Source organism: Nomascus leucogenys, chromosome 7b, assembly GCF_006542625.1.
Source record: "Nomascus leucogenys isolate Asia chromosome 7b, Asia_NLE_v1, whole genome shotgun sequence".
NCBI lineage: Eukaryota > Metazoa > Chordata > Mammalia > Primates > Hylobatidae > Nomascus > Nomascus leucogenys.
The window spans coordinates 64,396,049-64,412,885 of NC_044387.1; the positions used below are offsets into that span (position 1 = coordinate 64,396,049).

Below are 16,837 nucleotides of genomic sequence, written 5' to 3' on the forward strand. Positions count from 1 at the left end.
CATGGAAAATAAACATCAGTATCTAAATAAAATTTTTTTAAATGTTGGATTTTGTTAGATGAACTATGAAGACTTGACATTACATGGAGCATAGTAAAGTTAATAAGTTAGAAGTTAGTTCAACTTCTATTTACTCAGGCCAGATTCTCTAACAAAATTTTTGAATTTGATTCATCTAGGAGTGCTCAGAGTTTTTGAGGAGCAAATCCCAAAACTGCACATGCAGGTGAATGGGTCTTAACAGATTTGGAAGTGCCCCTTGCCTTAATTTCTTCTGACCTGACACAAAGTCTGTAATTCCAGCACTTTGGGAGACTGAGGCTGGAGGATCTCTTGAACCCAGGAGTTTGAGACCAGCCTGGGCAACATGGTGAGACACTGTCTCAACAAAAAATTTAAAAAATTAACCAGATGTGGTAGTGTGTGCCTGTAGCCCCAGCTATGTAGGAAGGGAAGATTCCTTGAGCCCAGGAGTTCCAGGCTGCAGTAAGCTAAGATGGTGCCACTGCACTCCAGCCTGGGCACAGAGGGAGACCTTGTCTCAAAAAATAAAAATAAAATAAATAAATAATAAAACAAATAGAGTGCTCAGTGAGTGTCTGCCCTGTGAATGAAACATTTTTTCAGCATCTGCAACGTGTAACGCATAATTCATAGGAGTTCTGATCCTTTCTTGTTTGTTATTGGAAACCACAATTAGAGATAAACTCATATTTAGCCATATTAATACATTATTATTCAGGCTTCATAATTAGGATATGACTTCTTAGGCTCAGGAGGTTATAAAATGAGCTAAATAAACATGCTTGTGGTACATTTATGAATATTATAGTTAAATACATAAAGGCATTATCAAAAGCATGTGGCTTTATTATAATTTATTATCTAGAGAAAATAGAGCAGATATTTCGCCTCTCTATGGTAAATTAACAAGCCAAATGACATGCATTACTGATGCAGAACTTTGCTCCCTAGTTCAGCTAAACTGGGCTCTTGTCACAAGACCAGGAAGGATTAGGAACACAGACACATTGAAGGGTTAGGGGAACGAAATTTATTGGGCCAAAGAGGAAAAGAAGAAAAAAGTACTCTCAGTAAAGTGAGAGGGGGGTCCTCCTAATAGGCTCCCCACCTCACAGGATCTGAAAAGGCCAGGCTCCTCCCGGTATCTGTCACTCCCCACTCTAAAGAAGTACGTCTAACTGCCTTTAGAATAAGGATAAGCACGAAGACCAATCTTAACCTTTTCTTGCTGACAAAGGTCCCTGTTTTGGGAAAACAGCAGTCAGATCCCCCTCAGAGGCCTATCTAAGGGTTCCTGGCAAAAGAGGCCATCATTCGAGGCTCTGGTTGCATAACTGTTTGGAGTTTGATGGCCTGAAGGCGAGAATAGACAAACCGGATTATTAGAAACATGTATCAAAACAGAAAGGGGTTGGGGGTAAAGACAGCTAAAAAATCCCAAGGCCTTTTATGAGTTTGCACAGGGAGAGGGAGGGCAAAGCCTGACTGGTAAAAAAAAACAAACTTTTACCCTTTTTCTGGCATGTCAGGCTTCTGTGTTCCCTTCCCCTAAGCGCAATCCTAAGTCAACCAGTTTAAGGTTTGGGAAATTAACTTTTCCCAGTTTGGAGGATGCATCAGAGGGGAGTGTCCCATAGTACAGAGACACAATTACCTATCAGCGAAGGGAGGACAGAGGAGGAAAAACAAGATTTTTTTTTTTCAAAGGAGTCCTAGGGATTCAGAATGCATTTGAAAGGGGTACAGACTAAAGGTGAATGGCTACTCATCTAGAAAGAGGGGAGCAAAGTATCCCAGGTTCCCTTGTCTGGGGAGCAAAGCATCCCAGGTTCCCTTCTCTTCCTAGTGAATACCCAGGGTGTGTGAGGGAGAGAAAGTGAAGCATCTCTTTCTTTCTTCCATCATTATATCCCCAAGTCCCAGCAACCTCTACAGGGTGCCACCCATGGGTGTCAAAGTGGCCTTCACCTGTGTTAATAGGGGGGCTTACGGGGGTGGGAATATCTGCTCTTACCCACATATGCCCTATCTCCCCTGCTGTCAGTAGCCTTTGAATTCCCTAGACTGCATTTATGCTGTGGATATTGGCATAACCTTTATCTGTGAAAGAAGAAGCCTGGCTTAATCGGTAGGGATAAGTCACGCTCACCGGAGCTGTGCCTTTTAACTTCCATTATTGTCTGCCTCTGGACCTGTCAGATCTAGTTTTATTTCCTAGGGCTTTTACCCAAAGCTCAGAATTGAGTTTGAGACAAAAATGTGTCTTGGGGGGTTGTATGGACTCCTTATCATAAGCTGAATGCTAAGGTGAAGCTGTGGAATTGAGTCCTCCTCCAACAAGGGAGAGAAAAGGATGTCTTGTGACACACCCAGATAACTGGTGGCTGTAGTTATGCTTGCTAAGATTTGGGTGCATGGGACCTGGCTTTGATTAGCTCCCTTGGTCTTACTTTTCCAAGAAGGAAACCTCTGGGTGATGGGCATCCTGTTTATTCCCATCACTTGACAGGAATTGCAGGATATTTGCTTAGAACTAGAATATTGATCCAGATTTTTAGATTATCCATCCCCTTAGCTTCTTCTGAGCTGCAGCCAAAGATTGCTTGTTGGTTCACAGGAATAAACAGGGTTAGTTTAAAATGTAGGCAAGAACTTAAAAACAACTAATGAGTCTAGAATATAATGACAAATGTATGACAAGTTTTGAAACATTTCTCTCTCTCTCCAGTCTTCATTTTTGTTAAAAACAAATCACTCATAGGTGGGAATTGAACAGTGAGAACACTTGGACACAGGAAAGGGGACATCACTCACCAGGGCCTGTTGTGGGGTGGGAGGAGGGGGGAGGGATAGCATTAGGAGATATACCTAATGTAAATGATGAGTTAATGGGTGCAGCACACCAACATGGCACATGTATACATATGTAACAAACCTGCACGTTGTGCACATGTACCCTAGAACTTAAAGTATAATTAAAAAAAAAAAAAATGAAGTAAAAAAAAATCATGATAGGACGGAGTTGTTTGCAAAATAGACTTTAGTCTTATATGTGGCCCCATTATTTGCATAAAGTGCAGCAAGAATTTTTATTTATTTATTTATTTTGAGATGGAGTCTTACTCTATTGCCCAGGTGAGAGTGCAGTGGCATGATCTTGGCTTACTACAACCTCCGCCTCCTGGATTCAAGTGATTCTCCCACCTCAGCCTCCTGAGCAGCTGGTACTACAGGCATGCGCCACCACACCTGGCTAATTTTTGTATTTTTAGTAGAGATGGGGTTTCAACCATGTTGGCCAGGTTGGTCTTGAACTCCTGACCACAAGTGATCTGCCCACCTCAGCCTCCCAAAGTGCTGGGGTTACAGGTGTGAGCCACTGTGCCAAGTCTGAATAATTAATTTAACATAGGCCTTTTAGATTGACTTTGATGGAACTCTGTTCCACAAGGAATCTCAGATAGGACTTTCTAAAGCCAAGTCCATCCATGAGTTTGTACCTCAAATACCTGTGAGTTGGGTAAACGCCTCTCTCCTTGAGATCCCAAGAACATGTGGGTCCTGGGCCTGTTGGAAAGTGGCGTTCTCTACTCACCACAGGTTAGGAACCCTGTACGGGACTGTGTAGATGAGCTATGAGGCCAATTTTCCCGAGGGGCTTTATTCAGCTCTGCAAGTAGAGCTTGACTCCTTAAAGGGAAGCATACCTTTCTAGTCAAAGCCTTGGTAAAACAACCAGTTTCTCCAATTGCATCCTGTTGCAAAAGAAAACAGATTCTTACTGCACTGATGCAAACAACCATATTGCCATAAGTTAAGAATACTCACAACTAGTTTCCAAATTCTGGAGAAGAGAGGCAGAGCGACAAATATGCTCCAAATTTTGTTCACAGGATTATACCTTACTCAATTATTAAAGGCCATGAATAGCTCAAAATAAGTTTCCTTGGACTCTGATAAACAAAGATCAGCAGTGTTCCAAGCAAAAGTCAAAAAGGTTACTTCAGTTTTCTATGAGTTCAGTCCATTTAGTTAACTCTTGTTTTGCTTGATATTCGTGAACATTTCAGCCCTCCATGAGTCCTGTACATTTTTCCTTTATTCCAATGTCACAATCTCCTAAGTTATCAGAAACCTACCTTTGAAAGCACCTGTCAAAGTTATGTAGCTGATTATAAACCATCTTTTGAAGAGGATCAAAACAAGACAATTGTCTGTGAGTAATGAAATGTCTACAGTAGTTACAGTCAGAAACAGAATTGAAAAAGAAATTTGGTTATCTCTGTGGTTTACAATAACCTTAATTGTGATTGATAGCATATACTCAGACATTAGAATTTTAGAAATCCCATACAATTTTGGAACATGTATTAGTATTATTCCCTAAGATATAACCTGAAGAAGATTAAACATCATTCTGGCAATCCCATGTACCTAAACATGTCAGATAGTCCTGTTTATCTCTCTTCTGGGTGCTCCAGGGGCCCTCTGTAGCATCCAGAAAGCCAGGTGTCAGCAAAGACAATTTTGAAACTGAAGTTTGATTTTGGGAAGCCTGTTAATTATGTTACAGGGTTAAAGCACTTGATGTTATGAAATAGAATTCCAGATTACCATAAGTTATTTATTTTGCCAAAATGATGACTCAGAAATTCTTGAAAAAGCAGAAACCTTTTATAACCCCTTAAAACTTTTGCCAAAGAGATTAGTGCCTTAGGAATACCTTATTGTGCTTTTATTTCAGTGCTCAATTTACAGAAAAACCATATTATACCCTTTTGAATTTAGTTAATATGTTCACATTTGGCATTTCTTTTGCAAGATTAATTTTTACAATCCTTTCACAACTTGTTTGAACTTTTAGCTTTATCTTACCTAATTCAAAACAATCCTTTAGCCCCAGGCAAAAATTTACATTTTGACATCTGCATTTTACCAAAAATCTTTAGGCTGTTTCTATGTCTCAAAGATTAAAGTCACATGAACTAAAAGGTACCACAGCTTTTATCTTCCCTTTCAATATTTGATCGAAGCACCTATCCTCTTTAATTAATTAGAGCTCTTTTTATAGACATTGCCCATATAACACATATATAACTACACAGACAGGCAGAAGAAAATCCAGTAACCACAAGATTTTTCATTTGCCAGCCTCTGGGTTGAGCCCATAAAGAGACAGGATTAGGAAAACATGCAGCTTCTAAGGCCTAATAAACAGGCATAACTGGGAGGGAAAAACATTTTGAGAGGGATCTATTCACTTTTAATCCCTGGGGTTTCATGAGGAAAACAGAGGTCTCTCCCCTCTCATGCAAGCATTAAGGGTGGCAAGGCAAAATGGAGAAAAATAATTCAGTTGACTAGAAAAAGCCCTTTTCCAGCAAAGCAAGATCCAGGAAGAGAAAACCATAAAGGCCTTTTAAATATACCTGTAATCTGGATATCCACTTTTAATTAAGCTGAGTGCTCTTTAAGAAAATTCTTTTAAATTCTTTGTTATCCGACTTTAGCTGCGCCAAGTGATCAGTATTTCTGGCTTTCAAACTTTACTAAAGGCTCAGAGAAAGGAAAATCCAAGGCAGTTCGTGGAGAGGAAGAGAATAAACAAATAGCAAAAGTCACATCGATATCAAACCAGAAAGGACTCTTTGCCTAAGCCAGGATTGAGCCTGGGCCACCATTGTAAAATGGCGGAGGCTAAACAAGGCATTGCCACATGGTTACAGGTCACACTTCCAAGGACATAAAACAAGATAGAGGCCTGCAGCAAAGTTTGCTACTGACCATACAGAAAGACATGCAGAGCACACCAGATTGGCTAAAGCTTAAGACCAACCTCACAAATCCTTTTTCATAATTAAAACTTTACAGAGAAATAAACAGTTTTCCTTACCATTCTTGGTCTAGTAAAACATCTGGGGAAAAAAAAAAAAGGCCTCGCTTTAAAGCTAACTCCTGACCTGGTGGAGAAAAGGAAAAGACAGCTTAAATGCAAGGCTGTGTTAACTGCTGACAGGGTGGAGAAAAGAAAAAGATGCCTGGGGAAGAACCTCTCATTCTTATGCAAATAGGTTTCTCCTACCGGGAGAGAGACGTGGTGGGGAATGCTGGCCAGCCCACCACACTGAGCCTTTTGGCCTTAGCCACTGCTGTCTAAAAAAGAAGGAAAAGGCCAACATTCCCGATCCCTGGGAGCCACGGGAGTTGTGGGGAGGCATAATTCCCTCTAACCTCAGAAGAAGTCTGAGGACAAAAAGGCTTAGAAATGAAAGGTAAAAAGAGTTTTTGGTTTGCATCTTACCCTTTCTCATGCCTCACATTCGGGCACCAAAAATGATGCAGAATTTTGTTCCTTAGTTCAGCTAAAACTGGGTTTTTGTCACATGGCCAGGAAGGATTAGGAATGCATTGAAGGACACTTTGAGGGAAACAGAATTTATTGGGCAAAAAAGGAAAAGAAGAAAAATAAACTTCCAGCAAAGCGAGACGGGGTCCTTCTAACAGGTGCCCACCTCACAGGTTGAATAGGAGGCCACCACACGGGAACTGAAGAGGCTTCAGTTTCAACCAAGCTTTTTCTGTTCTATAATAACATAAATAACATTTATATAAATTTGAAGAACAAATTTATTTATGTATGAGCATTTGCCTTTTTCTGGATTATTTATGGCTTTCTAGTTCTAATCAGACTAACAGCATTTTTCTCTGGACCTTTAATATACTTGGTTATGTCAGTGACTACAGTGGGATTTTATTCTAGAATTTCACATGGTTTTCAAATTGCTTCATTCTGTACAATTTAGCTGTTTTCATATTTCTCTCAGAACATAGTTAAGAGAATAATAAATTACTTCTTTACTTGCTGGACTTCTGTCCATGAAAATACTACAAAAATCCACTAAATGGCAAATAAAATTGTGAGCTGAGGGAAGAGGTGATGCTTTAAAGAAGCTCTTTCCTTGAACATGAGTAGACTTTATTTTCACCAATCCCAGAATTAGTATTTCTCTCTAGTCTGCTAAGAGGTAGAAAGAAAAGAATGATCATCGAAATAAACATAGGGTAAAGAGCTGACCCTGGTACTCACAGGACCATGGGCCTGGTAAATACCGTGTAATTAAATGGGTCTCCTTGGAAGGTTGGGTTGGCTTAGGAAGCACTTTATTATCATGGAGTTTTAAAGTATCTTTCTCTTCTACTAAGGTTGTAGAACAGCTTCCTTCTCATAGCCTCAAAACTGAAGACTGTTCAAGGCAAAGGTTAGCCATGGCTTTTTTAGAGGATCTGGAATATAGAGAGAGTCCTACTCTTTAGATCTCTTTGAGAAGAAAAAAATATTTCCTGTATAAATCTCGCCATTTAGGTAGTGTTTGTCTTAGCTGACGTTGTCATGATTTATTCTGTTTTTGTGTGTTGAAACAATTTGTCTCCAAAGTAGCTTTGTTTTTCCAAAAATTATTCAACTGTGATAGACGTGATAGTTAAACTTTGGTGTTGCAGATCCTGTGAAGCCACCTGGCAGCTCCTTACAAGCACCAGCTGATTTACCTTTAGCTATAAATACAGCACCACCATCCACCCAGGTGGATTCATCCTCTGCTACTCTACCTCCTCCATATCAGCTAATCAATGTTCCACCACACCTGGAAACTCTTGGCATTCAGGAGGATCCTCAAGACTACCTGTTGCTCATCAACTGTCAAAGCAAGAAGCCTGAACCCACCAGGTAAATTATACGTGCCCATGTGAGAGAGAGAGACAGAGGCGTGTGTATGTGTGTACACATTAAGATTCTTCCCTTTAAACTTTTTAAATTTCGATTTGCAGGCTTGTAAGAAACCATGTGTATAGGCATATGTTTCAGGCTTTATACTTCAGGTTTACATTCCCTGATTGATTTCCGATATTCAGGAGATTGTATCGAAGAGACACAATCTCTGCCATCTTTGGCAAAGAGCAGTTTTCCCTACAAGGCTCTTTTGGAAATCTGTCTACTGTTTTGTAGTCTTTGTTACAGACTCACAGTATTACTTGCTTAACAGATTTCACTGATTTATAAACGGTGATCTTGCTCCATTTCTTATGTGATTGTAAACCAGCCAAGGGTCATCTTTTGTTTCTGAAGAAGGAGAGGAATACCTTCTACTAGAAGATTTTGAAAGCAAAACGATTCCATTGCAGTGAGTGTGTTGTGGTGGTTTTGGATCTGTGTGAGAAATTAATCATACAGGTAAAATCCCAATATAGCAAATTCCATGGAATATACAAATTGGATGTTAGTGAAATTTGATCAATAAATATATTCCTAAAAATTATGAAACTTTTAGTCTTCGTATCTAGCAATGAAGCAGAGCTTACCCTAAGTCTTTTTATTTACCTTGTTTTTTTAAGAGACAAGGGCTTGCTCTGTTGCCCACGGCTTACTCATAGCTCACTGTAACCCCAGACTCCTGGGCTCAAGTATTCCTCCTGCCTCAGCCCCCAAGTAGCTAGGACTACAGGTGCATTCCATCTGTATGCTGGCTAATTTTTTCTTTGTAGTGACGAGGTCTCACTCTGTTGCCTAGGCTGATCTCAAACTCCTGGCCTCAAACAGTTCTCTCACCTCAGCCTCCTAAAGCACTGGGATTGCAGGTGTGAGCCACTGCACTTGGCCTCCCTTTACAAATTTTTAAGTAGAAGTATATGGAGTGCAGCACTTGACTGAAGGAATCATCAAGCCTGTCCCAAATTCTTGGTTTCTCTACCATCTCCTTCCCTGCCCCCACACCCCTTTCCTCTTCTAAGCTATAAGGCATTTTAATTGGATCTCCATGTTACTTGATGTTGAATAGTTGGAAGAGTTAAGGCAATAAAGAGTCAAGAAGCAGTTGTTTTACTGTTTTTAAAAGGAGCAGAAAAATGATGATTGAGAGGCTAGTCTCTGCCATTAATAGCTATGTGACAATTAGTGATACCAGTCAATTGAGTATATTTTATTTATGTATTAATCAACTGGGGTCTTGATAGACAGTATATTTCTTTATAGACATGAAAAATGTTTTTTTAAACAAGATTATGATTAAGCATTATTTTATGACAGATTTTTTTTAATGCGGAAAATGATTATTACTGGGCTAGGATCAGACAAAGCACTTGTTCAAAAATTGTAATGTAGAATATGGTTTTTTTTTGGTTTTTCTTTTGGGGTTTTTTTTTTTTTTTTTTTTGAGACAGAGTCTCACTCTATTGCCCAGGCTGGAGTGCAGTGGTGTGATCTTGGCTCACTGCAAGCTCCGCCTCCTGGGTTCATGCCATTCTCCTGCATCAGCCTCCTGAGTAGCTAGGACTACAGGCGCCTGCCACCACGCCTGGCTATTTTTTTGTATTTTTTAGTAGAGACAGAGTTTCACTATGTTGGCCAGGATGGTCTCGATCTCTTGACCTCGTGATCCACCCGCCTCGGCCTCCCAAAGTGCTGGGATTACAGGCGTGAGCCACTGCGCCCGACCTAGAATATGTTAAGATTCATGAAATAGTTTCTGTGAACCATACCCTGAGATGATGGAAACAGCTCACATTGATTCCAAAGCTGGATTTCTATGTATTTGTTGTAATGGGATTTTACCTGTAAGAGCAGAAAAAAATTTATAAATCAACATTTGTTAATATCAAATTCTAACTTGATTTTGCTTGTTTGCTGTGAGTATTTAAAATTATACACTGGCAACTTTGTTACCTATGCTACTAACTAATATTTTACAAAAGTTTACAATCATTTTTCATTAGCAACTTTTTAGAAGCCAACAGCCAAGTGACAGTTCTCAGTATATTTTATTTTTATATAGTGTATTTCATTGATTTCACTGGTATCACAGCATTCCTCTTGCAGTACAACTTATGCTCAAAATCATCACCCAGATGTATTTTGCTATCTATGTTTTGCAAAAATGACAGTTAAATAGCAAATATTTACGAGGTAACCACTATGTGCCCAATATTATGCTAGGTGCTATGAAGGTACAAACTATATAAGATATAGTCTACTCAGATATAGTCACCTTTGGAGTTTACAAGTAAAGAGTTGTTAAGAAGTGAAAACATGCAAGCATTAAATATTTAGAGATGAAGATAATATACAAGAGTTGCCTTGCAAAGTCTTGTTTGTTCTGCAAGACTTTGGTTAGAATGTGCTCCTCTAGGAAGCATTCCTCTCAAACTCCCAGGTTAGCTTAAATATCTTTCTGGGTTTTTATAGCATCCTGGTTATGCCTTCATATCTTGTTTTATTGCAGTGTTAGAAACGACTTGATGTTTTTACTTACTCTTCACTAACTGTAAGCTAGTCAGAGCAAGGAGCTTTACTTATTACTCATAATTCCTCTAGCTTCTCTCAACTCTGCATTTGAATTCAATGAAGTACAAATTTTAGAATATGCATAGGTGCATTAGAGATTCCACAAAGGGACAGTGAAAGTGTTTTTAAGATGTAGAAAACAAAAGCTTCATAGGAAGAATGGGATGTGAACTACACCTAGTTGGTGAGAGAAGAAAATCATTAGTAATTTGTGCAAAAATAGCTTGAGAGAAAGGAGAGATGTGAGTGAGCATGGTGGGAGGAAGATAATGAGGAGGAGAGCCTCTTGGAGGATAGGATGGAGAAGGTGGAGCTGGGTTTATTACTAACCTCAATGTCAAGTGGATTAGTGTGAGGCCTTATAGTTCCTACACCCTGTAGGGGCCCTTACTAGGTTTTTCTCTTGAATACATGAGTGGTATAACAACTGTGTTTTGAAAATATTGATCTTATAGAAGTCTGGCCCCATGAATCGATTGAAAGAGGCACAGAGTAGAGGAAATTCCACTAAGGAGAGTTCAGTCATGTAGATCTCAGCAGGGACAGGGACCTGAACTTGGGATGGTGGCAATGTATTCCCATAGAGCAAGGGAATAAGTACGCGGCTAAGAAGAAGGGCTCGGTGCCTGCATGACTGGGAACCAAAGAGAAGGAATCAAGCTGATTGCGTTTTAAGCCTAGACAATCTGGATAAAGTCATTTCTTTCAATGCAAGCCAGGAAAAACAGTCAACTTAAGAAGTAAATGGATTTCGATTTGAGGCACACAAGCAAGGTAATACTGAAGTAACCAAGTAGAAATATTAGTTTGAGAATATGGGACTTGGAATTTGGTAAGATGATGGAAGTCGTCAGCATTCAGAGAAGAAAATGAAGTTCTGAAAAAGGAGGATGATCTCTAATAGCGTGCGTGGTAAAAGGTTAGAGGACTCAACTCTGTTGGCCATTCCCAGGGAGAGAGACACGGGAAGGAGCCAGTAAGTGAAACAAGGAAATAATCAGCAGGGGAGAAGGGTTTTAAGATGGAGGGTTTTAAGATGTTTTTAAGATGGAAAAACAAAAGCACAATGTGGCATAATGTGGGTTTTCTGATAGTAAAGGGGGAGACTTTACAGTGCGTAGTGCCACATGTTACTAAGAAGTCAGGGAAGGTAAGCCCTTTAAAAAAAATCATAGTTATTTAAAGAAATATTGTTTAAATTCCTACAAGACTTCGGACAACATGCAGAAGTAGTTCAGGTATCTTGTTTAGCATTAAGGAAGTGAGAGTGTGCTTGTGTTGTTAGCTTCATCTTGTCGTATACCCAAATTTTCTGATACCTCAAAATGCAGAGACTGAAAATGTTGTACCTAAATGTACTTTAATGAGATTTCTCAAAGTGAGTTATTGTTTGGAGTTGGTTAACTCTGTATCATGTATTTCGATCCTCTTTATAATGTTGGCTAAATGTTTGTTAAAGAAAAATAGTAGAAAGGAAGATATATGAAAACAATTAGATTTTACCTCCTTGTAAGTCACATTGACCTTATTCAATACCAAGTAATAGTTAGACTTTTAATTTTACAGAACAACAAATTTGCCACGGGGAGGTTTAAGACCAATGGATCAACTATATAAACTGTACTAGTACTAGGTTTTTGCATGCTCTTCAGAGGAAATGCTTTTCCTTGTGTCTATGCATTAATCATTTACCTTTCCCAGAGTTTTGTAATGTTTAATTCCAGTGCTTCAGGGATTGTGTTTCTATGTGCAGATTTAATAGGTGGAGTTGGGGGTGTCGGCAGATATAGGACAGAATTAGAGAGAATGCTTTTGTTGGTTTTGTGGTGGCGGTTTTGTTGTCTGGTGTATAATCATAAAAGCTAAAGAACATTTGTGCTTTAAATCCTGTGGATCACACAAAAAATCTAATGAGAAAAGCCCTATCTTTTGATTGCTTAGCTATAAATGTGTTTATAAAAAATGTATTCTTAGTCTTCACCTTGTTTATTCTGTCATTAACAATTTTTATTTAGAACACATGCTGATTCTGCAAAATCCACCTCTTCTGAAACAGACTGCAATGATAACGTCCCTTCTCATAAAAATCCTGCTTCCTCCCAGAGCAAACATGGAATGAATGGCTTTTTTCAGCAGCAAATGATATACGACTCTCCACCTTCACGTGCCCCATCTGCTTCAGTTGACTCCAGCCTTTATAACCTGCCCAGGAGTTATTCCCATGATGTTTTACCAAAGGTGTCTCCATCAAGTACTGAAGCAGATGGAGAACTCTATGTTTTTAATACCCCATCTGGGACATCGAGTATAGAGACTCAAATGAGGCATGTATCTATTAGTTATGACATTCCTCCAACACCTGGTAATACTTATCAGATTCCACGAACATTTCCAGAAGGAACCTTGGGACAGACATCAAAGCTAGACACTATTCCAGATATTCCTCCACCTCGGCCACCGAAACCACATCCAGCTCATGACCGATCTCCTGTGGAAACGTGTAGTATCCCACGCACCGCCTCAGACACTGACAGTAGTTACTGTATCCCTACAGCAGGGATGTCGCCTTCACGTAGTAATACCATTTCCACTGTGGATTTAAACAAATTGCGAAAAGGTCAGCTCTAGTTGACTTCTTCTCTATTAGAGGTTAATGATAGAAAATCAATTTTTCTGAGTATTTGTTCTTTTAAGTGTAGTTAAATATACTATGCTACAAAATACAGTCCATTTTTTTTCAGCTCTACAGTTACCTGGAAGGGTATATGTGCATTCATGCTCTGCTGGAAGGGAAAAAGAGTTGGAGTTTCTCACCCCTGAAGAAGTATGGCCTTAGTAATGCCTTCCTGCCTCAGGACGTGTGCCCTTCTCTCTCCCACTTTCTATAATCCTGGGTGGATAGGCCCTCTGTTGGGACAGAAGGGCAGGAAATGCACCAGCCACAAAGCCTCTCCGAGCCATACCCTTTCCTGTATTTGTGTGCCATTATGGCCGCTTCTAAGTCACATCTGTTGGGCTCTATTTCCTTCCTTCCTATTTAAGCAGTTTTTATGTTGTGTCTAACAGGTGATATTCTGTTCCAGTCAAGCCGTTATGCTGCTTGATTTTTACTTGTGTTTAAAGAGCTGAATCTTCTTTCCCCTTATCACTACCTGCTTCACTCATTGCTAGTGAGTATACTTTCCTATACTGTCTCCTAGAGTCTGTAACCAAAAGTTACAGACCTTGAGAGGAGAAGAAAAAATGAGTCTGGGTGATTCTCTGAGATTCTCAAAGTCCTAAAAATAGAAAGCTAAAGTTTTTAATGCAATTAAAACTGTCCGATTCTGTAGCACATATCCTAAATAGTATGTGCTAAAATTTCTGTATTTTGTGGTAGAGTTTTCCCCAGCTATCTCCAAGAAGATAAATATTTAATGTATCTGTGATTATTACTTAAATCAGTACTTATTTCACCATTCAATAACAATATCTAACTCTTTTCTTGAAGTGACTGTATAACCCGGTTATAAGTTAGTGAGATGTAAGTTATGCCCAAGGTGGTGCCAACGATGAGAAAATAGAGGTGTTTCTCTTTGTCTTTAGATAACCTGTCTTATCCCAGACTTAGAAATTCACTCACACTCAAAATTAGATATTGGTATTGGTTAGCATATGAGTGAGTATCTGCATTTTCTAGTGGTTTAATATGCCAATTCAAGATACAATTCTATGAGCATCCTTTTTAAAATTCTATGTGTGTGCATGTGTGTATGCATATGTATAATGAGAGAAAGATAATAGGTCATCCCAATGACCCTGAGAGCTGGCAAAGATGGGAAGAAATGTTGATAGTTTGTTCTTTATTTCAGATGCTAGTTCTCAAGACTGCTATGATATTCCACGAACATTTCCAAGTGATAGATCTAGTTCACTTGAAGGCTTCCATAACCACTTTGTAAGTATAATTGACCTTGGCATCATCAAGTGTATTTCATTGTCTGAATCTTCATAATTAGTGCCATGAGACTAAGTGATATCATGAAATAAAAGTATGCTGAGATCCATATGAGTGTGACTTACAATTGTGTTTTCATGTGTGACAAGAGTTTTTGTTTATTAAAAGAAATATATATGTGTTTTAGAAAGTCAAAAATGTGTTGACAGTGGGAAGTGTTTCAAGTGAAGAACTGGATGAAAATTACGTCCCAATGAATCCCAATTCACCACCACGACAACATTCCAGCAGTTTTACAGAACCAATTCAGGAAGCAAATTATGTGCCAATGACTCCAGGAACATTTGATTTTTCCTCATTTGGAATGCAAGTTCCTCCTCCTGCTCATATGGGCTTCAGGTCCAGCCCAAAAACCCCTCCCAGAAGGCCAGTTCCTGTTGCAGACTGTGAACCACCCCCCGTGGATAGGAACCTCAAGCCAGACAGAAAAGGTAAGGAGAGCATGGCAAAGTAAAAGGCTTGGGGAGTGCCAAGTTAGATCTATTTTTAACTGCCATTAAATCCAAGACAGAATTTGGACTAGAAATTCTGAAATATTTCATAGTTCCATAGCCATCAAGTTATTTAAGCAAAGCTGTACTGCCATTTATAAATTAACAATTATTATATCACATGTGGATGTGAGGTGATATTTATAAGTCTCCTATCTCTAGAGCAGAGGTTACAAGCTAAAATACTCACGGGGTGAGCGGACAACTGGGGAGAATTAGAAGAAACTGATGTAGCCCCATCTAATGGGAGTAACTAACCTACATGGCTACAATCCTTTGTTGACTTGTGAAATGATGCACCCATGCAGGCAAATCTTCTGGTATATCAGGAAAAGCCAGAGATTTCAGATTTTATATGTATTATTCTCAATTTTTAAAGTTCTATCAACTAATTTAATTATTAAGAAGACATTGCAGGCCAACCCAAACACTTCTACAAGCTAGATAATGGTCTTCAGCTGCTATTTAGTAACCTCTTCTCCAGAGTATGTAATATCAAATCAGACTTAAGATTATTAATGTATTTGACATAATTATTTAAGAACAGTGAGACTGTATAATCTTTCCATTCTGTTCATATAACAACTTCTTAAAAATTACTTTGCCTTTGCTGGGGTAATAAATGCTTCTAGTCTGTCATTTTTTTTCCATGCTGGCCTTCATAAGTAACATTAAGATCTAAGGTAACATAGTTTGTTAAGAAGTCTGTAAAAGAAACTGTTTAGCCAAATTGGGTAATATCTATCCAGGTTTTTAAAATTGGGGTTTAAGTGTTTAAAACACAGACAATTTGATGTGTCGCACCATGCTGTTAGTGTGGCTTAATCTTGACAACCAAGTAGATTAGCATAAATGTAAATGTAAATGATACAATATCTGGCTTACGTGAGGGTGTTTCAGCACATTTGAAAAGTCTCATGTGCTATATGTAGCTTTTTAAGACCACATAATGTTGGCGTGAACTTCTCCTTAACCTGTGCTTAGATCATTAATATTAGTTCTAATTAAGGCCTAGTTGTGAGGAAAAGAGATTGAGGCTCAGACTATCTTAAGAAAAAATATTTGGTTTTGTTTGTAAGTAAGGATAACCTCCTCGTTTCAATGGGAGGTTAACCTCCTTCAACAAGGAGGTTATCAGGAATTGAAGCAATTCTCGGGGACTGTTGCTATGTCCTGCTCTGTCTGTGCATTTCCGTTTTATGGGAAATCTTTGCATCTGGTTTGTTCTCTTTCACATTCTTCCCTTCTTTTCTGTTTTCTTTTCTGATTCTTTTTTGTTGTCTTACTCTGTATCCTCTACTTAAATGGATTCTGCTTTCCAAGAGCTTTGGCCTCCAATGCTCCCCTTCTATGGCCTCAGTTCTGCCTCCTAGCTGCTTGTTATGTGCCCTTGCAGCTTCTGCATCAGCTTCTCATTGCCTTACTTATTATTTACCCACTTTAGAGTGCTTAGAGATTATGTGATTGGTCTATGTGTGTCACACCCACGACGACCCAGTCTGCCCAGACAGCAGGGCTGTGATTGCGGTGTGGATCTCAGAAAGGATGTGAGCATCAGAGGCTTTCTATCGGATAATGCTTCCTTTTGTTTCTCTTTTTCTTTGTCTCTAAATCTATTTTAGATACTACTAGTCGTTTTCTTTGCATATAATATGCAAAAATATGTTTGGACATGTATAGCTTTATAATTGGTTCACACAGATCACTGAAGGATTGAGATACAAGTGTCAGGAACTCTTTAAAATATTGAAATATCTTTTTTAATGTTAAACCTGTGCTTTCCTTATTTTCCAGTAACGAGTGCATGTTAGTGGCAGATCTCTACTTTTTAATTCCAGACCTAACAGTTTTATATTTTGAGGTCTCGCATAAATGTTGAGGGAGTAAGATCTGGGTGAGGGTACAAAGCTCTTAAGTCCTACCTCTCTTGCTCCTCTGCTGCTCTTTCCTCCCCTTGAGCTCTGTAGAGCACAGTTTGAAAACTCCAGT

At 39.0% G+C, this 16,837-nt stretch overlaps 1 protein-coding gene across 4 annotated transcripts in view; it reads left to right on the forward strand.

The window, feature by feature from the left end:
• GAB1 (GRB2 associated binding protein 1) overlaps positions 1-16,837 on the forward strand; it is a 131,961-nt gene that overhangs the window by 88,954 nt on the left and 26,170 nt on the right. For all 4 annotated transcript variants that reach the window (XM_003257758.3, XM_003257757.3, XM_030816188.1 and 1 more), the window contains exons 3-6: positions 7,525-7,750; positions 12,376-12,977; positions 14,212-14,297; positions 14,485-14,788. In XM_003257758.3, coding sequence (XP_003257806.1) covers positions 7,525-7,750; positions 12,376-12,977; positions 14,212-14,297; positions 14,485-14,788 — 1,218 coding nt within the window. The remainder of the gene's footprint in view (positions 1-7,524; positions 7,751-12,375; positions 12,978-14,211; positions 14,298-14,484; positions 14,789-16,837) is intronic.